This window comes from Salvelinus fontinalis, chromosome 11 (genome assembly GCF_029448725.1).
Source record: "Salvelinus fontinalis isolate EN_2023a chromosome 11, ASM2944872v1, whole genome shotgun sequence".
Taxonomy (NCBI): Eukaryota; Metazoa; Chordata; class Actinopteri; order Salmoniformes; family Salmonidae; genus Salvelinus; species Salvelinus fontinalis.
The window spans coordinates 54,627,346-54,652,571 of record NC_074675.1 but is presented as its reverse complement, the minus strand read 5'-3'; the positions used below and the strand labels follow the sequence as shown (position 1 = coordinate 54,652,571).

The window sequence follows — 25,226 nt, the reverse complement described above, 5'->3', positions numbered from 1 at the left end:
ACATTGGCTATTCACTGCAGTTTCACTTGAAAACAAGAACATTCTTCATTACATTGTGTTGTTGTTGCTTACGTACGATACATTTCTTGTCCCTAAAAAACTTAAACAATACGCTTTTTTTTCTTCAAGTTATGGTATTTTAAGGCGAACAGCATGTTTGGAAGTCGAAACAGTTTGGTAAAATATATGCACTTATTTTATGACGAAAGTTTTGGACTTCGGCGAGAGTTTTTATGGAGGCAAGCGGAAGTTCGGAGCTGAAGTCTACGCCCCTTCGTCTGTGATTGGTCAACAGTAAGGATTCTTTCATGGAGTATTTGTTGTCATTCAATGAGAGGCGATTCGTTTTCATGCACATTTTTCCCCCCATTGAAAAATACAGCACCAAACATTTTAGTTAGTCGCATAATTTTACATCTAAGATCTCTTCGGCACAAACGTAGAAATTAATGACATATTTTTTGAGTTCTCTTAGAATGAATCTACTTTAAGGAAGCATATTCTGGTTATGGCGTCTCAAATTGGGCAAACAGTATTATTGCCGCCTTTTTCTCGTTTTTCAAGTTTAGGAGTATGGTCCACCATAGTGGACGTGTCCTTTTTTAAATACAAATATATTTAACTAGTGAGTTAAGAACAAATTCTTATTTACAATGATGCCTACACCGGGACAATTGTGGGCCACGGCCAGTTGTGATACAGCCTAGATTTGAACCAGGGTGTCTGTAGTGACGCCTTAGACCGCTGTGCCACCCTATAAATTCCCATTAAAAACACAGAAATGCTTCTAATGGTTTTTCAGCCATTCATTTTTCCCACATCATTAAATTTGCAATCACTTAAAGAAGCTCCTGCACATCATACCATATTAGGCACATGGAATGCCACATATGCATTTGAAATATTTCCCAGAGATTTATGAAGATATCTTTCAGAAATCTGAATTATAAATAAAAGGAGAGGATATTTTCATATTAATAAATAATTGGCATATAAGGGGAGCAGTGGCAATTTTTAGCATGTCAATCTTGGTGGGTCAAAAACATTTCTTTTTTAGATGCATGCCAGCAAAGCCACAACACTAAACAATACATCAAAGGCACTATAATGGTGACAAATGGTGCCCACAAACTGTTACGGCCTATATAAAGCTGTCCCAACAGCAGAGCTTTCTTTTCGGCGCCATGAAGTGAAACCTTGCCACTGCTACACCTGGCTATCAGGGGAGCCTTGTCTGGCATCGAAACAGCTCATTCAGCCTCATTTACTGCACTTAAAAAAACATAGCTGATATGGCTGACTTGCTTAAACAAATGTGGTTTCTACTGACAATTGAGATGTATAAACTATGGCATAACGGGACAACGAGCAGAAGAGAGGCAGTCCGTAATTTAGATGAAGACAATGAGCGAGCTAGGACCGACGTAGTCTAACTATTTGTTCAGCACTTTTGAAATGTACAGCGACAGAATTCAGAACATGGGCCGTTCTTACAGCATTCTCCCAGTACACCAAGTCAGAACTGTAGGATAAATAAAGGGGGCATATAAGCAGACAATGAAAGCTCTTACAATATTCAATGATGACATTTCTCTAAAACAGGCTATAGGCTACATGTGCACCACCAAGTCAGAACAGTAGGCTACGTTATGAGGGGGAAAGGGATCAAATGATTAGAGTGAGGCACATGAGCTACTAACAGCTTATTACACAACATACACGTATTACTTTCTTAGCTACAGTATACATATCTCTCTGGCATATTACATTATTTATGCAGCAGCGTACAATACATTTTTGGACTCCCCTTGTTGTGCTCACTTGTACAGGAAGGTGGCGCGGCGGTCCTTCTTGTGGGTAAATTTTGTCATCGAACTTTGTCATCAAAGTCTGGCATTCTCTTGCTTTATGGTACTTTCAAGACAACTGGGAACTCTGAAAAAAAAACAAGGTCGAATCATGCCGTCAGTGATCTTCAGGTCGTAGCTCTAGAAAGAGGCCCGAATTACCGACTTGGAAATCCGAGTCGGAGGACCGTTCAAAACACATTTTCCCAGAGTCGGAGCTCGTTTTTTTTCAGAGTTCCCAGTTGTCTTGAACTCTCTGAAGTCTGAGATTTCTGAGTTTCCAGTTGTTTTGAATGCGGCAGAAGTCATGCTGTCTTGACAGAAAAGAGACCCTTAAACCCAGACTTGGACCACACACCTACTCCACTGAATAGCGGGCTAGTGATTGCTTTGCAATGGTTCCAGTTAGCCACTGTTTCCTTCCCAACCACTCATTGTTGAATTTGGGATCTCAAACTTGTTGTGTAATAATTTCTCTTCATATGACAAGAAATTTAAAGGTTTTGGCAGTAGATTGTCTACTTGATTCATGATGACAGCTTGTCTAGCTTGCTAGCTAAGATTTCGAAAGTATGATGTTGTCATGATCAGTCCAATCAAATCTACAGTATAGATAACGTGATTACATAATTTTATCTGTGGCCAATGACCTGGCACTTCTAATGTAACTCTATGGCAGCATCCAATGGGCTTGAATTTTCGATCTCTCCTTGTAGATTTTGCGGTGAAGTAGCGACCCCTGAGTGACAGAAAACTGAGCCAATCACGACGCAACTAGAGAACATTGCCAACCCCTAAACTCCGTTTTTTCCCCGCTGGCTTGCACCACCACCACCACCACCACCACAGAAAGCACTAAGCTAGGCTGAAACACCTGCATTTTGGAGCTGCGTTACTCAAAAAAGCAAAAAAGAGACCATGGATGCAGCTTTATTAACGGAATATTTTTTTGGGGTACATTGTTTGCAAACTGATATGTCACACGTATTAATGCCAAAATAACATGCAAAACAGGCAACAACAAAACACGTGAGGCTCTGCACTTGCCCTGAATGATGGGTTGCCACCGAAGGGGAATACATTAAGAGGCATAAAAACAATGCACACGATTAAGATAATATAAAACCTTTTAAAGTTTTCACTGTGGAAAATATATGGTAGCCTAACAAGCTAATAAACCACAGTCTATTACATTGGTCAATTCTATTTGGATGTAGGCCTACCACTATTATCCAAAATAATGCATATAAACTGTATTTGATAAAAAAAAAAAAATTAAGCTGGAATTGATACCCATTTTATTTCTGATTCCAGATCAGTTTTTCGCACAGACGTAGCGCTTGTTTAGAAGGTACGGTACAGCTTTAAGAAAAGGGGGTTCCTCCCGAACTCGGAAATACAAACTCGATTCAGAAAAAAAGTCAAAAATGAACGCGCCTCCCTCCGTTTCCACTAATTACCACAGCCAAAGTCAACATTGACAATATCGTAAAAATGGATGAAAACAACAAATAGCTTTTTGATATTAATCTAAGGTTAGGTTTAAAATCACATTGTAAGAGAATTGTAGAAATAGGCGGGGTTTGTGGCTGTCGTGACGACCATATCCCTCCCTCCACAGACCCAGTCCACCTTGGTCGTAGTTGCCAGCGTCCAAACTAGGCTGCCACAAGCCGAAAACATCGACACACACCCGGGCAGTAGTAGTTTTGAGCATGGCTAATTCAACTGGGAACAGTGTCGTACCACGTAAGTTATCAACTTATTTACCTCCTGTTTTGGACCACCTCTCGCATCTGCCTGCTTAAATTAAATCAATGCAGACTCAGTGAACTTGTGATTTGAGAACTTGCAGAGAAATTAAGTTCCACCATAAGATACAGATCAATGTCATGTCCATGTACCGTGGCTACTTATAATTAATTCATAGTCGAGGTTTCTGTAAGGTGCGGCTGGGTGGACACTACACGACTTTCAAAATCCTAACATCGCTGAGCCTTTCAAATTAAACGACCGCCTCTCCGGTAGTATTTTTTATTTTTTTTGTAGCGCGCATACTAACCGATGTTACACTACAAGATTCTTCACTGACGATTCTCGATACCATACTGCCTCGGGAAAACAATGATTTGATTAAATGTTAACGTAGTTACGAGCTGTGGCTCAAAGCAGCCTTACAAAGTCAGACATCCACGCATATCATACAGTTAAAATCTAGCAAACATTTTGAATTGAATAACGTTGTTTGTGCATTTAAGAGCTGTAACGATTTGACACTTTTTTTGTTGTTGCTTTGGTTAAAAGCAAGTACAAAACTTATACTAGAAGACATGGCTCCAGGCTGGAGAGTCAACACATTCTGGCTGATGCCAAACAACGTCATCTCACTGGCTTCTGTGGCGAGCTCTCCTATTGGCTATTGCAGATCACCGTTCTCAAAACTTTTCGTGGCACATTGTACGCTACAAAGATCATTGTGATGATAAAATCAAACATGTTTGAAAATATCGGGACGTCAGGGACTGCTCAAAGACGAAATCGGTAGCCCTCAGATTGCGTCTTTTACCCGCTCACGTTAAACGAGCGTCGGTGACGGCCGCGCGCCTCAAGTAGGGGATTTTTGTCTCTGGTTTCAAACTTGTCAGGGACAGCTAAATCGTTGACAAAATCGTTTAGTGTACATCCGGTTTAGTTGCAACAGAGTAGCTTTACATCAACCTGGTATTGGATAGCCTACAGCAACTTGACTCCGGTAACATAGTAAAGGAAAACCAGGGACCTACGAGTAAGTATGATACACTACATGATCAAAAGTATGTGGACACCTGCTTTTTGAACATCTCATTCCAAAATCATGGGCATTAATATGGAGTTGGTCCCCCCCTTTGCTGCTATTCCACTTTTCTAGGAAGGCTTTCCACTAGATGTTGGAACATTGCTACGAGGACTTGCTTTCATTCAGCCACAAGCGCATTAGGGAGGTCGAGCACTGATGTTGGGTGATTAGGCATGGCTCGCAGTCGGCTTTCCAATTCATCCCAAAGGTGTTCGATGGGGTTGAGGTCAGGGCTCTGTGCAGACCAGTCAAGTTCTTCCACATCGATCTCAGCAAACCATTTCTGTATGGACCTCGCTTTGTGCAAGGGGGGCATTGTCATGCTGAAACAGGCAAGGGCCTTCTCCAAACTGTTGCCCCAAAGTTGGAAGCACAGAATCTAGAATGTCATTGTATGCTGTAGTGTTAAGATTTCCATTCACTGGAACTAAGGGCCCTAGGCAGAACCATAGAAACAGCCCCAGACTGTTATACCTCCTCCTCCAAACTTTACAGTTGGCACTATGAATTGGGGCAGATCGTGTTGTCCTGGCATCTGCCAAATCGAGATTTGTCCGTCAAACTGCCAGATGGTGAATTGTGATACATCACTCCAGACAAAGCGTTTCCACTGTTCCAATGGCAGTGAGCTTTATACCACTCAAGCTGACTCTTTGCATTGCGCATGGTGATCTTAGGCTGGTGTACAGCTGCTCGGCCATAGAAACCCATTTCCTTAAGGTGCTTAACACAACAATTTTTGTGCTGACGTTGCTTCCAGAGGCAGTTTAGAACTCTGTAGTGAGTGTTGCAACTGAGGACAGACAATTTTTATGCGTTTTGGCACTCGTTGGTCCGGTTCTGTGAGCTTGTGTGGCCTACCACTAGACTTTTCCACTTCTCAATAACAGCACTTAGTTGACCGAGGCAGGGAAGAAATATGACAAACTTCCTTGTTGGAAAGGTGGCATCCTATGACGGTGCCACATTGATCAGTCACTGAGCTCTTCAGTAAGGCTAATGTTTGTCTATGGAGACTGCATGGCTGTGCTTGATTTTTACACACCTGTCAGCAACGGGTGTGGCTGAAATAGCCTAATCTACTTATTTGAAGGGGTGTCCACATACTTGTGTGTGTGTATATAGTTTAATTTTACATTTGTTATGTATTAATTAACGGATGTCCATGTTACAAATTGTAATTCATACAATATGTTAGGCGAAGGGTTAGCTAACATGTTAAGTAGTTTAAAATGTAGTAGGTAGTTAATTACCTAAAATGGTGAAGTTGTCCATGATGAGATTGTGTGTTTGAATCTTTTGGTTTGTTATATGCCCACCCTGACCAACCAAGTAACCTTTAGTCTTATTGTACGATTGGTATGCTTACATATCATACTCATTTAATCTCCCTGGGTTTTCGTCTACTATGTTACGTCTAGTCTGAGACCAGCCTGCCTACAGTGATGCAAAGTTTCATCACCAAAGTGGATACTTTTGCCAACAGCTATGTTGTTTTTGAATTTCCTGTGAGGGACATTGCATAGGCTGCCTAGCCTAGCCCTGTGTTTCTGTTGTCATCTTGCGCAAAATGTAAAACTGCAGCTAGAATAGGCCTATCCTGACTTATTGAACTCTTTAATCTAAATGTGTATTGTTGTTTTTGTAAGGCGGTATGGACAGTAAAGAGTGTAGGGCTAAACATGTGGCCTACTGTATGAAGATGAGGCATACACAGGCAGAATGACTTCTGCTGTCTGCTTAATTATATTAAATTTAATGCTCAAACCGGTTTAAACGCTTCCATCGTTTACAATGTGAAACGACAAGCATTAATTCCATTTGAGTGGAGGAAGACAGAGTTATTATGCCATTGACGTGCCAAGAAGAAGTCCTCAAAACACATGACTTTAGTTCCTGCTTTGGCTCTAAACTTTAGGCCCTCCTGTACAATAACATAGGATATGACCTTTGAGGATATGAGGCTCTGCTTCATCCTCCTCCGTGACTGACCCAGCTTTGTGACCATGCAGCTGTTGTCTGTCACTCACAAAGGCCAAAACTTAATCCTCAGCCTCGTTTGATTAAACACAAACATTCAACACATGGGTTTTAAAATAAGCACGGGGAGCATAGACATGCAAGTGATTGTAAGATGTGTATCCCCCGTTTGTCCGTTCCTCTGCCTGGGTGCTCTGTGTAGGCTGGAGCTAGAAGGGAATCAAAGACAGCAGCTGAGTCTTGTTCCTAATTGGCAGGACACTCGTAACTCTCTCCGTTCTGTTTAGCAGTGGCGGTTACAGGGAGAGAGTTTTGACATGCATGAAATTCAGGGAACTCTCTGGACAATTAGGCACAAACTTAATCTAAAAACAGATACTTTCCCTAATGTTCTTTTGTGACATCAGACTAGCCTGATTATGTTCCAGTGGTATTTATAGGATTATGGTTCAGTGATATTAGCAGTGATAATACATTCTTTTACTAGTTATCTTTGTCTAAAATGTAATACAAGTAGTTGGACGGCCTCATGGAAAAAAAGAAAGACAACCACATCCTCTCATCTGTCCTCAGTGGAACCGTTAGACTTGACGCGTAGCAGGAAGCTCTGTTTGCCTTCTAGATCCCGTTGAACAGTAGACTTACCCAGACACCTGTGTTGACATACAGCTACAATAAAAAATAGTTCCATACACCTACAACATGTCTGTCTTAGTGAATGTCACCCGCTAGACAATAATGACTCGCATGCTCCGTGGTCCTTTTGATATAAACCTTCTTTAGGAACTGGATCTCTGTGCCATTTTGAGTTCCCCTTTTCCTCGCTTTTAATTAACCGATCAACTTTTGATATATTCTGGTATTGGGGGGGCAGCAGCGTATTCTTTAGCTGTGTCACTATGTAGAGACCAGGGCCTAAGATATTCAACTTTCAGGGACATCCATAGAGGAAATGGCTACTCTTATTTACCAAGACCTACTCTCTCACACTCACTGGGTCCACATTGAACCATCCTAATCTCCTCATCTCCAATGTCACATCACTGCAATTACAGTCGTTCATTTTTGCCGGTGTGTTTTTGTGCTGATTATTTTACATGGCAAATGACGTCGGCGGTGTCCGCCCCTGGATATGGGGATGCATACCACAGCGGCAGGAAATCTGAAGATGGTCAGATGAGACGATGTAGGATTTAATTCCTCTGACAGTAACATTAATCTCTATAGATGATGTGTACGATCCACACAGCGCTAGAGAAGGGAAGGAGGGGGACAATGGATGCTCTGGGACCTGCTGTTGTGGAGGTTAGAGAAGGAGAACATGTTAGATGGAGGTAAGATGTTATCATAAAATATATTAAAAGGAGACGAGGTGAGGAAGCCTCTTTAGACTATTGAAATGCACCCCTAAACTGTCCATTCATTGTGTGTAGTTTAATCCAATCAGGCATTTTGTGTAAAGTGAGGGATGGGGCAGGAGAAATGTAACCATTCTAAAATTAATACACCGCGATATGGATGCAAGGACTGACCATCCATGATATAACAAATTATAGTTGTAACTAGGTTTTGAGGCTATACAGTGTTTGTCAACAAAATATATGTAAATAAACATTGGAGTAAAATAGGGTATATTTTGGGTTCTGATGTGGTACGACAGACATCCATATCTTGACCCCCCCCCCCCCCCCCCCCCCCCCTGGATCTGTTGGCAGATAACTGAGATGGATACTCTAAGGGTCTATTGGGGGTCGTGACCCCGGGTTAAGGCATGTGTCACGAACCGGCTCGTAGCCCGTAACAAAGGGGAAGACAGCGCGAAGATGGAGAAATAACTGTCTTTGTTAACTATATCCAGGTAACAATGTAGTGTGAGTGCCAGAACAAACAAAACACAAAGACGCCACCAAAAGGCCACAACCAACAGTATGCCTGTGTGGAGAGTCTCCTCTGTATTGGGGGGGGGGGGAGGTGTATTTGTGTCCCATTTCACGGACGGCCCTCGCAGCTCTGCCCACTGACATCCTATGAAGGAGAACAGAGAGAAAGAACTCGTCAGACAGAGTGGTCAGTGGTGTTCAGAGTAGACCACAGTCAGATCCATCATGCTTCAGGGGAGAGGGACAATGGGGGGGGGGGGAGAAACACAAAGACATACACACCCACTGAAAGTGGTATGTTTGTACATCGTACGGTCACATGTAGACACCATCACATAGAACACACACACACACACACACACACACACACACACACACACAGTCACTAGACACGCTCTCACTCCCTCTCACACAGACGGGATACACACAGGAGGAAACACAATGACCCGATTGTCTGCTTCATGTGGCACTGGGTGGAATGTCTCACGTGGGGAACGTCAGGAGAAGACGGGGGAAGATACGCACTGTAACCTTTGACCCCCCCATATCTTTCCCTCCTGTGAGCCAGAGTCAGTCAGGAATATGTAAGACAGTGGGGTCTGAAATTGACACCCTTGATTTAAGGGTATGATCTTTGACCCACTAACTTTCTCACTCATTATTTATGATTAATTCAGGATTATCTGTAACCATGGTAACATTCACATGAAGGTAGAAATGTTTAGAAGCATATTCTATTCTTATTTACAATAAAAGTGACTCTAAAATGACACAATACATTATTTACCATTCATTTCTATTGGGCACAAAATAATCTGAAACAATCATTGCGCACTAGGAATGTGGGACCAAACAATCCCCAGTTATTTCAGCTCTGAACATGGAAGAAGAACATGGAACCAAGCTATAAAGGTTTTTGTGGGGGGGGGGGCACCTTGTGGTTTTGGCCTCAGTCACAGAGGAAGTGGAAAGATTTCCCCAAACTAAAGAGACCTTGCGGTGTGTGTGTGTCACTCCATTCCTGATGGCACAGGGATGGCCGGCCCCCGTCCAATCAACGGCCCTTAAAGACCTGATAAACAAGTCTACCAACTGGCCTGATAAACAAGTCTACCAACTGGCCTGATAAACACTGCCTACCAACTGGCCTGATAAACACTGCCTACCAACTGGCCTGATAAACACTGCCTACCAACTGGCCTGATAAACACTGCCTTCACCACAGTCCTGCTCTGTGTCTTGCAGATCTCCCTCTTTCTGCTTCCCTCGTTCTCTCCAATGAAAACTTTCCCAGAGAGAGTATGTTGAGGGAAAAGAACAATGGAGCGAGAGACGAGGAGGGAGAGCTGGAAAGTTACCGGGATTACAGCCTCCTTGGAGTCAGCAGTCTCCCTGGTGATACTGACATTCTGTCTCTGTCTTTCTCCCTCCTCTCTTGGCCATTAAAGGGCTGTCAGCGGACATGACAGCCCGCCGCGCTGGGGAGAGAAATATGGGACAGCACTTTTTTATCCAGCGAGCGAGGAAACATGAAAGCACTGTCGACTTTCATTATCACCTGAGTGACCGTTGAGTTCAGTTCTGACTAGAGCTTAAATCCTCCCTTTGCTGACTAGTAGGAATATCTGGTGCAACTCAGAGTATGAGTCAAAATGTGACATGTTATCAGTGGTGACTAGGTAATAAATTGAATGATGACTAATGGAGTGTCTTGTGGTTACCACACATGCATTATCCATTTTGTTCATCTCTTGTCAATATTTAACTGTCTTATTTTTCCATCTTCCATTCCTTCTTCCCCTTTTTTCCTCATCTGGTATGGTTTTATATTGTTACTGTCCTTTTGACATAAACCTACTCTCTGTGCCATTTTTGAGTTCCCCCTTCCTCACTTTTCAGTAACTGATCAACTTTGATATAATCTGGTATTGTTTTATTGTTACTGTTCCTGAATGGAAAAAAGGACAAATTGATGAGGATACTATGGGTTTCCTCAATGATTGTTTTCTCCTAGAACATAGTTTGAGGTGTGTGTGTGTGTGTGTGGCGTATTCCTTAGCTGTGTCACTATGTAGAGACCAGGGCTTATGATATTCAACTTTCAGGGACATCCATAGAGGAAATGGCTACTCTTATTTACCAAGACCTACTCTCTCACACTCACTGGGCCCACATTGAACCATCATAATCTCCTCACATCTTTCTCTCATCCCACCCTTTTTCTCTCTCTCTCTCCTTCTCATCACCTTTATCCATATCCCCTTTTTCAATCTCTCCCTTCTCATCACCTCTATCCATATCCCCTTTTTCAATCTCTCCCATCTACCACCTGTCCTCCCCCTGTCTGCTTTCTAGCGGGTCAGACAGCGGGGGGAGGCAGCCGTGCAGGAGACGACCATGTGAACCCAGACTACATAGCCTTCGTCCTGGTGCCGGTCTTCTTCCTCCTGGGTCTCCTGGGGGTCTTGGTGTGTCACGTCCTGAAGAGGAAGGGTTACCGCTGCACCACCGAGGCTGAGGATGAGGAGGCGGCCCGGGTAGCAGAGGCGGAAAAGAAGGAACTGGAGATGTGTACAGGTGAGAGATTTAATATTTTCTCATTTAGGGGTTCATATGCCAACCGGGATTTGAAACTTAATGGGTCATGTTCCTCTGTACACAATAACTCGTCACTCAAATTCACTTGTTAACTTACGGGACATTTCGGACAAATTTGGTTCTCTATGCTATTGTTCTGGTTGTTGCTGTAGTCAGTCATGACTTGAGTAGGGAGTTATGCATTGAGATGGGGTGCCTTTTTCATTTTATTTTTAAAGCCTCTTAGGTCTACTGAAGGCCCAAGGTCTATTGGGAGAAACCCTGGTGAAGACTATTCGGTTGGATGTTCCTTGTAAGCACTTTCACTACTGCGACATAGAACCTTATTGTTGAGTGTTTTTAGATTTCCTGAGCGACCAAGATATACGGTACAGAGCGTTTCGTTTGTCTCGAAAGATAATCAAGATGTCGCAATAGTTTCTCAACAATTGTGAACGTTGTCATTCTGTTAACTGGCAACGTTTCCTGCCACTGGTTTAATCTTCACTCCTCTGGTCAATACCATTTAGGTGGAGGGGGGATTCTATCATGTCATAGAACTACGAGTCAGAGAATGGTAGTGAGGTCAGAGTCATCAAGCCAAATACTCCCACCTACTCCAATAGTAATGGACCATTCCAGTGTTATTACTGTATGACTGCATATGGGAAGGAATGGTACTTTGTATAACCAAGTGAATGCAACGTTTAAATGTTTTTAACTAGGCAAGTCAGTTAAGAACAAATTATTATTTTACAATGACGGCCCTCCCCTAACCTGGACGATGCTGGGCCAATTGTGCGCCGCCTTACGGGACTCCCAATCACGGCCGGTTGTGATACAGCCCGGGATCGAACCAAGGTCTGTAGTGACGCCTCTAGTACTGAGATGCAGTGCCTTAAACCGCTGCGCTACTCGGGAGCCCGTCAACATGTCCTGGCGTGGACCGAGACGATGAAAGTGAGAAAAAGTATGCACCCTCACCACTACCTCAAGTTTAGACTTTAAGGCTCTGGAATTGTGTGGTTCCTGAGTTACAACACCACCACGTGGAGGGGAAATACACCTGAGCTCCATGGAAGACGATCTAATCTAATGTTATTGGTCACATACACGTGTTTAGCAGATGTCATTGCGGGTGTAGAGAAATGCTTGTGTTTCTAGCTTCAACAGTGCAGGAATATCTAACAATTCACACAATCTAAAGGAATGGAATATGTAAATATTTGGACTAGAAATGTCAGAGCAGCATAAACTAAGATACAGCATATACATGAGATGAGTAATGCAAAATATGTCAACATTAAAAGTGACTAATGTTCCAAATATTAGTGGCCAGTGGTTTCAAGTCTGTGTATATAGGGCAGCAGCCTCTGTGCTAGTGATGGCTATTTAACAGTCTGATGGCCTTCAGATAGAAGCTGTTTTTCAGTCTCTCGGTCCCAGCTTTGTGATGCACTTGTACTGACCTCGCCTTCTGGATTGTAGCGGGGTGAACAGACAGTGGCTCGGGTGGTTGTTGTCCTCGATGATCTTTTTTAGCCTTCCTGTGACATCGGGTGTAGCAGCCTCTGCTAGTATGAAAGAATGTGTTCTCTCTCTCACCTGTTCTTTCAGTCTCTCTCTCTCTCTCTCGCTTTCTCTTTCTCTCTTTTTCTCTTTCTCTCTTTCTCTCTTTCTCTCTTTCTCTCTCTTTCTTTCTCTCTCTCTCTTTCTTTCTTTCTTTCTCTCTCTCTTATTAAAGCCATGAGCTGCACGCCCGGTCTTTCCTAAAGGAAGGTTGAGACCGCAGTCTGTAAAGGGTTTTAAGGTAATTTTCTTTCCACTCTCACCTACAGAATGGGGAGGTTCTGTCTAACAGGACTATGGCATTCCCATTCGAGGTTGGGCCTTTACTGTGCTGTCTGCAGGGCATAACATTAACACATTAACACCTACTTGCGGGTAGATTTAGGTATTGGCGGGTAAGAATGTCCATTGGCTGGTGGTCAATTTGCAACAGTGCGAGCATTACATTCGCGAATTAAAAAAAGAAAGTCAAGTATGAGAACATGTTTGGGTTAGAATCATGCAGCTGTTATTAAAGTTTTTCTGCTGTTTTGTTCCATAGCTGCGAATTGCACAAAGAAAGACGAAGTATATAACCCAGCCTACGCAGCAACTGGGATCTGTGCGCACTGAGTGACGCGCGATATAGGGGCATTTTTGGAGGCGCTGATCACACGTTGATCAAGTTTCCTCGAAGGTCTACAAAGTGAGACTTTCGCTAAAGTGTTTCTTGTCCATTTACATTGCTTTGTTCACAAGGTCGGTTTTTCAACGTTAGTTTGAGTCTGCTGCTTCAACTTGATAGTGAAGAGACGCCCTAGTCAGATCCTAAATCTCTGACACACGTGACAGAACTCGAGTGGCCCTGTTGCCGTGGTAACCTCCCGCCCTTAAAGGGGCAGCAGAACATTTTGTCTTGTCTCTATTATGGTTAAAATACTCGCGTCACAAAACATTTTATGAAATTGAGCAATATTACTTCCTACTAATACTTCTTGTTTTAGAAACATTACCAAGCATGCTCATATTTTGTTGTTGATGCAATTATGGTGAAACAATATTTTGACTGGGAAAACATCTGAGTGGCTGGTAGATTCATTTTTTGAAATCTACCTGCTACAGTAGCTGGTGGATCAAAATGTACATTTTAGCCACGACTGTCTGAAACTTCTAGTCCCTCCAGGCCCAACCCCTCTTTCCACATTGTTTAGAGACAAAAGAGTTGGAAAGAACCCTGTTTATTTTACACTCCACTTCCTGGTTCAATTCTGAGTCAACCAGGGTTAGAGAAGGAAAGGGGGGGGTTTACTGTAGATGGGTTTAGAGGGGAATGGGGGAGGGTTACTGGAGAGGGGAATGGGGGGGAAAGGGGGGTCACTGTAGCTGGGTTAGGGGAGGAAAAGGCAATTTTTAAAAAGTGTTTCACAACGTGATATATTGATAATATACGTTAATCATTTAATCTAAGGGCTGGGTTTTGTTCAGTTGCGCACAACGTGGCAAAACCTTTTGCAATGGGAAGTCAAAATCTGTGTTCTTCCAATTGGACAAGTTTAGCAACTACCTCCCTGTTTCAACAGAACCTGCCACAGCAATGTGTATGTGTACTGTTTAATGATGTAGCAGCTGTCCATATGTAACAGTATAACTTTAGTCCGTCCCCTCGCCCGACCCGGGCACGAACCAGGGACCTTCTGCACACATCAACAACAGTCACCCACGAAGCGTCGTTACCCATCGCTCCACAAAAGCCGCGGCCCTTACAGAGCAAGGGGAACCACTACTTCAAGGCCTCAAAGCGAGAGACGTAACCGATTGAAACGCTATTAGCGCGCACCACCGCTAACTAGCTAGCCATTTCACATCCGTTACACATATACCATGAGTGTCTTATCTTGAACACAGGAAGTGTAGCTCATCCCCCCCCCCCCCCAACATCGGACACCCCCTAACGTCAGACACTCTCTGGCGGTTGGAGGATTAAATTACCTCGAGCTCTACATTTTAAATGGCCTGGAAAATAACAGTACGTTTTGAGACTGAAGACACCGTTTTTCATTGTAGTTTATGTAAGTTAGGCTTTGAGAGGTAAAACAAAAAGTCGTTTGAGTTTTTTTTAAATAGGTTTTGGAAACTTAATTTACATAAACTGCATTGAATGAAATATATATATACACACACACACACACACACACACACACACACACACACAAAGTTGGAAGTTTACATACACCTTAGCCAAATACATTTAAACTCAGTTTTTCACAATTCCTGACATTTAATCCTAGTAAAAATTCCTTGTCTTAGGTCAGTTAGGATCACCACTTTATTTTACGAATGTGAAATGTCAGAATAGTAGAGAATTATTTATTTCAGCTTTTATATCTTTCATCACATTCCCAGTGGGTCAGAAGTTTATATACACTCTATTCGTATTTGGTAGCATTGTCTCTAAATTGTTTAACGTGGGTCAAACGTTTCGAGTAGCCTTCCACAAGCTTCCCACAATAAGTTGGGTGAGTTTTGGCCCATTCCTACTGACAGAGCTGGTGTAACTGAGTCAGGTTTGTAGGCCTCCTTGCTTGCACACGCTTTTTTAGTTCACCCCACAAATGTTCTATGGGATTGAGGTCAGGGCTTTGTGATGACCACTCCAATACCTTGACTTTGTTGTCCTTAAGCCATTTTGCCACAACTTTGGAAGTATGCTTTTTGCCACGCCCATTTGCGACAAAGCTTTAACTTCCTGACTACTTTCTGGAGATGTTGCTTCAATATATCCACATAATGTTCCTTCCTCATGACGCCATCTATTTTGTGAAGTGCACCATGCCCTCCTGCAGCAAAGGACCCCCACATGATGCTGCCACCCCTGTGCTTCACGTTTGGGATGGTGTTCTTTGGCTTGCAAGCCTCCCCCTTTTTTCCTCCAAACTTAACGATGGTCATTATGGCCAAACAGTTCTATTTTTGTTCCATCAGACCAGAGGACATTTCTCCAAAAAGTACGACCTTTGTCCCCATGTGCAGTTGCAAACCGTAGTCTGGCTTTTTCATGGCGGTTTTTGAGCAGTGGCTTCTTCCTTGCTGAGCAGCCTTTCAGGTTATGTCGATATAGAACTTGTTTTACTGTGGATATAGATACGTTTGTACCTGTTTCCTCCAGCATCTTCACAAGGTCCTTTGCTGTTGTTTTGGGATTGATTTGCACTTTTTGCACCAAAGTACGTTCATCTCTAGGAGACAGAACGCGTCTCCTTCCTGAGCGGTATGACGGCTGCGTAGTCCCATGGTGTTTATACTTGCGTGCTATTGTTTGTACAGATAAACGTGGTACCTTCAGGCGTTTGGAAATTGCTCCCAAGGATGAACCAGACTTGTGGAGGCCTACAATTTATTTTTCTGAGGTCTTGACTGATTTTTCCGTGATGTCAAGCAGAGGCACCGAGTTTGAAGGTAGGCCTTGAAATACATCTATAGGTACACCTCCAATAGGCTAATTGACATAATTTTAGTCAATCAGAAGCTTCTAAAGCCATGTTGTTAGATGACACTACAGTGGTAGGCTTGATTACCAACAACAACGAGACGGCCTACAGGGAGGAGGTGAGGGCCCTCGGAGTGTGGTGTCAGGAAAATAACCTTTCACTCAACGTCAACAAAACAAACAAGATGATCGTGAACTTCAGGAAACAGCAGAGGGAGCACCCCCCTATCCACATCGACGGGACAGTAGTGGAGAAGGTGGAACGTTTTTAAGTTCCTCAGCGTACACATCACGGACAAACTGATATGGTCCACCCACACAGACGGCGTGGTGAAGAAGGCGCAACAGTGCGTTTTCAACCTCAGGAGGCTGAAGAAGTTTGGTTGTCACCAAAAACACTCACAAACCTTTACAGATGCACAATCGAGAGCATCCTGTCGGGCTGTATCACCGCCTGGTACGGCAACTGCTCTGCCCACAACAGTAAGGCTCTCCAGAGGGTAGTGAGGTCTGCACAACGCATCACCAGGGGTAGACTACCTGCCCTCCAGGACACCTACAGGCCTTCACAGGAAGGCCAAAAAGATCAAGGACAACAACCACCCGAGCCACTGCCTGTTCACCCCGCTATCATCCAGAAGGCGAGGTCAGTACAGGTGCATCAAAGTTGGGCCCGAGAAGCTGTTTTTCAGTCTCTATCTCAAGGTCATCAGACTGTTAAACAGCCATCACTAACATTCAGTGGCTGCTGCCAACATACTGATTCAAATCTCTAGCCACTTTAATAATTAAACATTGGATGTAATAAATGTGTCACTTTATATGATGTTTACATACGCTACTCATCTCATATGTTTATACTGTACTCTATACCATCTGCTGCATCATGACTATGCCGTTCGGCCATCGCTCATCCATATATTTATATGTACATATTCTTATTAATTCCTTTATACTTGTGTGTAAAAGGTAGTTGTTGTGAAATTGTTAGATTACTTGTTAGATATTACTACATGGTCGGAACAGGCATTTCGCTACACTCACATTAACATCTGCTAACCATGTGTGTGTGACAAGTAACATTTGATTTGATTAAATCCATGACATAATTTTCTGGAGTTGTCCAAGCTGTTTTTAAAGGCAAAGTCAACTTAGTGTATGGTAACTTCTCACCCACTGGAATTGTGATACAGTGAAATAAACAATTATTGGAAAAATGACTTGTCATGCGCAAAGTAGATGTCCTAACCGACTTGCCAAAACTATAGTTTGTTAACAAGACATTTGTGGAGTGGTTGAAAAATGGGTTTTAATGACTCCAACCTAAGTGTATGTAAACTTATGACTTCAACTGCACACACATTTTGTGGGACACGCTGTATATTGTACAATTTGACTGCATGACAGACCACATATAATTTACTATCCATCTTTTAACCTACATTTTTCATACTCAATTAGATTTTAGTATTACACTTATCACTTTCTCACAAGATGTATTAATCATATTTTTACGACAGCAATAATCACAAAACATGGATGGCTTGATCACAAGATAACACTGAAGGTAATATATTACTTAAATGCTGTTGAATATGCCGATAATGCGAGGTGCTACATTACCTTCCACTGGGTCACCCAGGCAACAGACCTTCCACTGGGTCACCCAGGCAACAGACCTTCCACTGGGTCACCCAGGCAACAGACCTTCCACTGGGTCACCCAGGCAACAGACCTTCCACTGGGTCACCCAGGCAACAGACCTTCCACTGGGTCACCCAGGCAACAGACCTTCCACTGGGTCACCCAGGCAACAGACCTTCCACTGGGTCACCCAGGCAACAGACCTTCCACTGGGTCACCCAGGCAACAGACCTTCCACTGGGTCACCCAGGCAACAGACCTTCCACTGGGTCACCCAGGCAACAGACCTTCCACTGGGTCACCCAGGCAACAGACCTTCCACTGGGTCACCCAGGCAACAGACCTTCCACTGGGTCACCCAGGCAACAGACCTTCCACTGGGTCACCCAGGCAACAGACCTTCATCTGGGTCACCCAGGCAACAGACCTTCCACTGGGTCACCCAGGCAACAGACCTTCATCTGGGTCACCCAGGCAACAGACCTTCATCTGGGTCACCCAGGCAACAGACCTTCATCTGGGTCACCCAGGCAACAGACCTTCATCTGGGTCACCCAGGCAACAGACCTTCACTGGGTCACCCAGGCAACAGACCATCCTCTGGGTCACCCAGGCAACAGACCTTCATCTGGGTCACCCAGGCAACAGACCTTCATCTGGGTCACCCAGGCAACAGACCTTCATCTGGGTCACCCAGGCAACAGACCTTCATCTGGGTCACCCAGGCAACAGACCTTCATCTGGGTCACCCAGGCAACAGACCTTCCACTGGGTCACCCAGGCAACAGACCTTCCACTGGGTCACCCAGGCAACAAACCTTCCACTGGGTCACCCAGGCAACAGACCTTCCACTGGGTCACCCAGGCAACAGACCTTCCACTGGGTCACCCAGGCAACAGACCTTCCACTGGGTCACCCAGGCAACAGACCTTCCACTGGGTCACCCAGGCAACAGACCTTCCACTGGGTCACCCAGGCAACAGACCTTCCACTGGGTCACCCAGGCAACAGACCTTCCACTGGGTCACCCAGGCAACAGACCTTCCACTGGGTCACCCAGGCAACAGACCTTCCACTGGGTCACCCAGGCAACAGACCTTCCCCTGGGTCACCCAGGCAACAGACCTTCCCCTGGGTCACCCAGGCAACAGACCTTCCCCTGGGTCACCCAGGCAACAGACCTTCCCCTGGGTCACCCAGGCAACAGACCTTCCCCTGGGTCACCCAGGCAACAGACCTTCCCCTGGGTCACCCAGGCAACAGACCTTCCCCTGGGTCACCCAGGCAACAGACCTTCCCCTGGGTCACCCAGGCAACAGACCTTCCCCTGGGTCACCCAGGCAACAGACCTTCCCCTGGGTCACCCAGGCAACAGACCTTCCCCTGGGTCACCCAGGCAACAGACCTTCCCCTGGGTCACCCAGGCAACAGACCTTCCACGCAAAACAAAGACAGGCTAGTAGCCCATCTACCAGAGTGTCATTTATCCTTTAAGCCCCATTCAATCCTAAGGCTTATCCTCAGGTATCAGATATGTATGTCTCACGGACTCATGGAACAGTTGGACAGGAAGGTTATGGCTCTTGAGAGGGGTGTGTGTGTATGCATAGGTGTACAGTGTGTATCTACTGTGTAGGTGTGTGTGTACACTGTGCGCGTTGTGTAGACAGCCCTCATCTGTTACTTCTGCTCCAGTTTACTACAACAATACCAATAGGTCCTTGCTATGGTGTTATAAGGAATGTCCTTAATATGAGGAACTTAATATACCATGTGTAGGGCTGGTCGGTATACCGTATTTTACCGTGTACCGGTAGTGATGCACGGACCGGTTTGGGTTTTTACTTTACTTTCTATACCGGTATTTGAATGTTTGGTTTGTTAAAAGTGATACGCAGTGTGTAACGTCTCTCGCGCGCTCTCTCGTGTGTGTGTGTGTGTGTGTGTGTATATATATATATGCTACTTTCCACACCGACCTAGCCCCGCCCCCTGTTTCTCAGAGCGCATTAGATGGTCCTCAACTACGAGACACTTGTGTTCCGTCTACATGGTAACATTGCTGACACCAACAATGCCGTTTTCACTTTGCTTCTTAATGTAAATCAACCATCATTCTATAATTACACTAGTTTGGAAATGGCTAGTTTCTTTTCTTAGCAAGTTGGGCCTAAATCTTGTTAGCTGCTAATGCTAATCGCTAGCTAATAAATGTAATTCACTATACAGCCTTATAATACCAAGGATGGTATAGACCTAAAATCAGCATGTTTGTTCCACAGTATCTTCTAAATCAAAGAGGAATACACAAAGCAAAATATGTTAGCTACATGAAGTAGCTATGAGAATTAAATGTAGCCAAAGATTATAGGGTCCCCTAGAAAACACTTATCAACACTTTGGTTCCTACCCTTCACACTAACTCGTCCCTGGGATTTTCATTCCTTGTCATTTCAAGCACTGTATTCAAAGTGCACACTTTTCTAATATATTTTTACGGATATATTCTAATTTTAGAATAATCATTCTATTTCCATGATTCCAACAGTTCACCGAAGTGTTTTGCTCTAAATCGCAAGTCAAATTGCAACATTTGGTTAAAAATAACTCCTAGATTATTTGCCCATATTATGCAGCTCTATGTGGCAGTGTGGAAATAATCTCAAATGAGTGCAGGAAATGCAGAAATTGATAAAATGATTTTGGGTTGAATTTAACAGTATAAAACAATCAGAATGGATAAAGACTCATTTAAAATCACTTAATGTATGTGTTGCCACCCTAGGGATCACTCACTACTCATAAAGCCAATTTAGAACTTGTATTATTCAAAAACAAATTACAGTCCAATTTTGATATCCAATATGATATTTTGGCCATATCGCCCAGCCCTAACTGTGTGTGTTGTGACAGACCCATAGTGTATTACATAAATGCCCTACAATGATGAAACATCTGTCTGGTCAGGTACCTTTTCATCTCTGGTAGCATGTTTGCCTTTCTGATGAATGTTAGGGAAAGCCTTTTCATGTCGACGATGACTAATGTGTTCCAGTGTTTTATTGAGCTCTTTTTTTTTTTTTTTTGTAAATGTGTGTTTCTCTACAGAGCTGAACGACACCTACAGCGAGGGCAACGACGACACCGTGGGACAGATTGTTCATTACATCATGCAGAATGAAGGTAACTAGGCAACAATATAGTAACCACTGAGTGTTTATGGATAGTGGATAACTCTGTCTCCTACTGACAACAATACTATAACTAGTGTCTATATACCACTCTACTGTCTCCTCCTGACAACAATGCTATAACTAGTGTCTATATACCACTCTACTGTCTCCTCCTGACAACAATACTATAACTAGTGTCTATATACCACTACTGTCTCCTACTGACAACAATACTATAACTAGTGTCTATATACCACTCTACTGTCTCCTCTCTACTGACAACAGTACTATAACTAGTGTCTATATACCACTACTGTCTCCTCCTGACAACAATACTATAACTAGTGTCTGTATACCACTCTACTGTCTCCTCTCTCCTGACAACAATACTATAACTAGTGTCTGTATACCACTACTGTCTCCTCCTGACAACAATACTATAACGAGTGTCTATATACCACTACTGTCTCCTCCTGACAACAATACTATAACTAGTGTTTATATACCACTCTACTGTCTCCTCCTGACAACAATGCTATAACTAGTGTCTATATACCACTCTACTGTCTCCTCCTGACAACAATACTATAACTAGTGTCTATATACCACTCCTGTCTCCTCCTGACAACAATAGTATAACTAGTGTCTATATACCACTCTATTGTCTCCTCCTGACAACAATGCTATAACTAGTGTCTATATACCACTCTACTGACAACAATACTATAACTAGTGTCTATATACCACTACTGTCTCCTCCTGACAACAATACTATAACTAGTGTCTATATACCACTCTACTGACAACAATACTATAACTAGTGTCTATGAATCACTAAACAGTTCTCATGATTATATCAGACCACTTGGTGCTGAGCTGTGTCCCTCTCCCGTCACACTGTCTTTCACACTCTGAAGCTACAGGAGGAGGTGTGTGTGTGTGTGTGTGTCCCTGTTTAACATCCGGTGGGAGGTGAGTAGGTCTGTGGTTCTACATGGTACACTAATTACTGGAGCTGCTGTATGGTTACAATAGATTGTAAACACAGTAGCTTCCTACAATGGTGGAATTACCCATCATCCTATTGTATAACAAGGTTATCACTAGTATATTGACATCAACTGTACCGTGCCATTGACTCACCCTCATTAGGTGACCTACGCACGTGCACACGCCTACATTCTGCGAGTCAGTCTTGATAGGGCCGTATTTCCTGATTTATGAGGAAACAGGAAGTCAAAGCCTTTTCCTGATCACGTTGGCATGCTGCACAAACCCTGAGGGACGTAATACTGATTTATACTCTCCTTCCTTCCAGGTGGTCACAAAGGTGTGTTGAAATGCCCTCTGGTCATGATAAGCCATTTTAATATGATGGTAGGCTTCTAGGGTAGTACACAGTCCTAGTTTGTGGGAAATCGGGCTTATTTTGACCGACTAGAGGAAACAGGACGTACACATGGTCATGTGAAGTCCGGTCGGAGGTGACTCCGACGTTTCCACACGTCTTTCCTCATCTTTATGGGTTTAGTTATTCTCCACTGAAGTGTTGGCCAATACAGTGCCTTCAGAAAGTATTCAGACCCCTTGACCTTTTCACATTTTGTTACATTACAGCCTTATTTTAAAAAGGATAACATTGCTTTTTTTTTCTCCGCTCATCAATCTACACACAATACCCCATAATGACATCACAATACCCCATAATGACATCACAATACCCCATAATGACAAAGCATGAACAGTTTTTTTTTATTTATTTTAATTTTGGGGTAATTTATTTAAAATAAAAAGCTGAAATATTACATTTCCATAAGTATTCAGACCCTTTATTCAGTACTTTGTTGAAGCACCTTTGGCAGCGATTACAACCTTGAGTCATCTTGGGTATGACGCCACAAGCTTGACACACCTGTATTTAGGGAGTTTCTCCCATTCTTCTCTGCAGATCCTCTCAAACTCTGTCAGGTTGGATGGGGAGCGTCGCTGTACAACTATTTTCAGGTCTCTCAAGAGATGTTTGATCGGGTTCGGGCTCTGGATGGGCCACAAGGACATTCAGAGACTTGTCCCGAAGCCACTCCTGCGTTGTCTTGGCTGTGTGCTTAGGGTCGTTGTCCTGTTGGAAGGTGAACCTTCACCCCAGTCTGAGGTCCTGAGCACTCTGGAGCATGTTTTCATCAAGGATCTCTCTGTACTTTGCTCCGTTCATCTTTCCCTCGATCCTGACTAGTCTCTCTGTCCCTGCTGCTGAAAAACATCCCCACAGCTTGATGCTGCCACCACCATGCTTCACTGTAGGGATGGTGCCAGGTTTCCTCCAGATGTGACGCTTGGCATTCAGGCCAAAGAGTTCAATCTTGGTTTCATCAGACCAGAGAATCTTGTTTCTCATGGTCTGAGAGTCTTTAGGTGCCTTTTTGGCAAACTCCAAGTGGTCTATCATGTGTCTTTTACTGAGGAGTGGCTTCCGTCTGGCCACTCTACCATAAAGACCTGATTGGTAGAGTGCTGCAGAGATGGGAGAACCTTCCAGAAGGACAACCATCTCCACAGAGGAACTCGAGAGCTTTGTCAGAGTGACCATCAGGTTCTTGGTCACCTCCCTGACCAAGGCCCTTCTCCCCCAATTGCTCAGGTCTAGGGAGAGTCTTGGTGGTTCCAAACTTCTTCCATTTAAGAATCATTGAGGCCACTGTGTTCTTGGGGACAAGTCCTTTGACTTCATGGCTTGTTTTTTGCTCTGACATTCACTGTCAACTGTGGGACCTTATATAGACAGGTGTGTGCCTTTCCAAATCATGTCCAATCAATTGAATTTACCACCGGTGGACTCCAAGTTGTAAAAACATCTCAAGGATGATCAATGGAAACAGGATGCACCTGAGCTCAATTTCGAGTCTCACAGCAAAGGGTCTGAATACCTAACTAAATAAGGTATTTCTGTTTTTAAATTTGAAATATTTGGCAATTATTTCTGAAACTGTTTTTGCTTTGTCATTATGGGATATTGGGATGTCATTATGGGGTATTGGGATGTCATTATGGGGTATTGGGATGTCATTATGGGGTATTGGGATGTCATTATGGGGTATTGGGATGTCATTATGGGGTATTGGGACGTCATTATGGGGTATTGGGACGTCATTATGGGGTATTGGGACGCCATTATGGGGTATTGGGACGCCATTATGGGGTATTGGGACGCCATTATGGGGTATTGGGACGCCATTATGGGGTATTGGGACGCCATTATGGGGTATTGGGACGCCATTATGGGGTATTGGGACGCCATTATGGGGTATTGGGACGCCATTATGGGGTATTGGGACGCCATTATGGGGTATTGTGTGTAGATTGCTGAAGGGGGGAAAAAACTAACAATTTAAGAGTTTTTAAACGCAACAAAATGTGGAAAAAGTCAAGGGGTCTGAATAATTTCCGAAGGCACTATGTGCCTCTACCGCTAATCAGGTGTCCTTGAACCACATTGACACTTGCCCTTGTTTCTTCTAGATTATTAATGATGTAATTTACACGTAACATTTTTTCTTTGAAAGTCATGTTGATAAGTACAATTAAAAATAAATAAATAAAATAACCTGTCCACTGTTATGCTCTTGTGCCATACTTTCTGTTTTCATACTTAGTAATGGCTTATTAATTATAGCCCTAATGTGTCCTACATTTCAGGGAGACGCTGTTGTTTTCATAAGGCATTGTTTCCTGTGCTTGCACACAGCCTACCAGAGGTTATATTCCCAGGACTGACTGTGCTCCCGTTAATTGAATGCAGTGCACCGTTTAATTGTGTTTGGGGCTTATCGGCTGCAACCATATTCCAATAAATGTTTCACCCTTTTGATGTCGCTTGCTCGTTCTCCTCGCTAATTCCCCTACGCCATATTTTTTCTCTCTTTGTCTACACAGCGAACTCCGATGCCCTCCAAGCCATGGTTCCTGAAAACAGCATAGACTCAGAAGGGTAAGTATCCTGTTATGGCTTCTGTAATAAAACTATGCTGCTGCTGACTACCCGAAGTCAAAACTTTATCAGCACTATTTTTAAATATACATCAAATCTGAAAGGGGACATTTAAGTAACTCACAACCTCTCTTAATGTTGTCTGATGTCATTAACATTGAGGCCTATTGGTGGCGGTAGGTAGCCTAGTGGTTAGAGCGTAGGGGAATTTTTTAAATGAATATTAACATTTTCAGAAATTCCACCAAAGGGCTGGTTTCCAAGGATA

The 25,226-nt window shown here is 43.5% G+C and overlaps 1 protein-coding gene across 5 annotated transcripts in view; it reads left to right on the top strand.

The window, feature by feature from the left end:
- The window catches only part of rell1 (RELT like 1), a 51,977-nt gene continuing 26,751 nt past the window's right edge, over positions 1 to 25,226 (top strand). For 2 of the 5 annotated variants that reach the window (XM_055939053.1, XM_055939052.1), the window contains exons 1-4: positions 3,255 to 3,596; positions 10,899 to 11,120; positions 20,909 to 20,983; positions 24,904 to 24,958. In XM_055939053.1, coding sequence (XP_055795028.1) covers positions 3,563 to 3,596; positions 10,899 to 11,120; positions 20,909 to 20,983; positions 24,904 to 24,958 — 386 coding nt within the window. In that variant the 5' untranslated portion in view covers positions 3,255 to 3,562. Of the gene's footprint in view, positions 295 to 3,254; positions 3,597 to 10,898; positions 11,121 to 20,908; positions 20,984 to 24,903; positions 24,959 to 25,226 lie in introns of those variants that run through there. The other 3 variants (XM_055939051.1, XM_055939050.1, XM_055939049.1) reach the window with 3 other exon arrangements.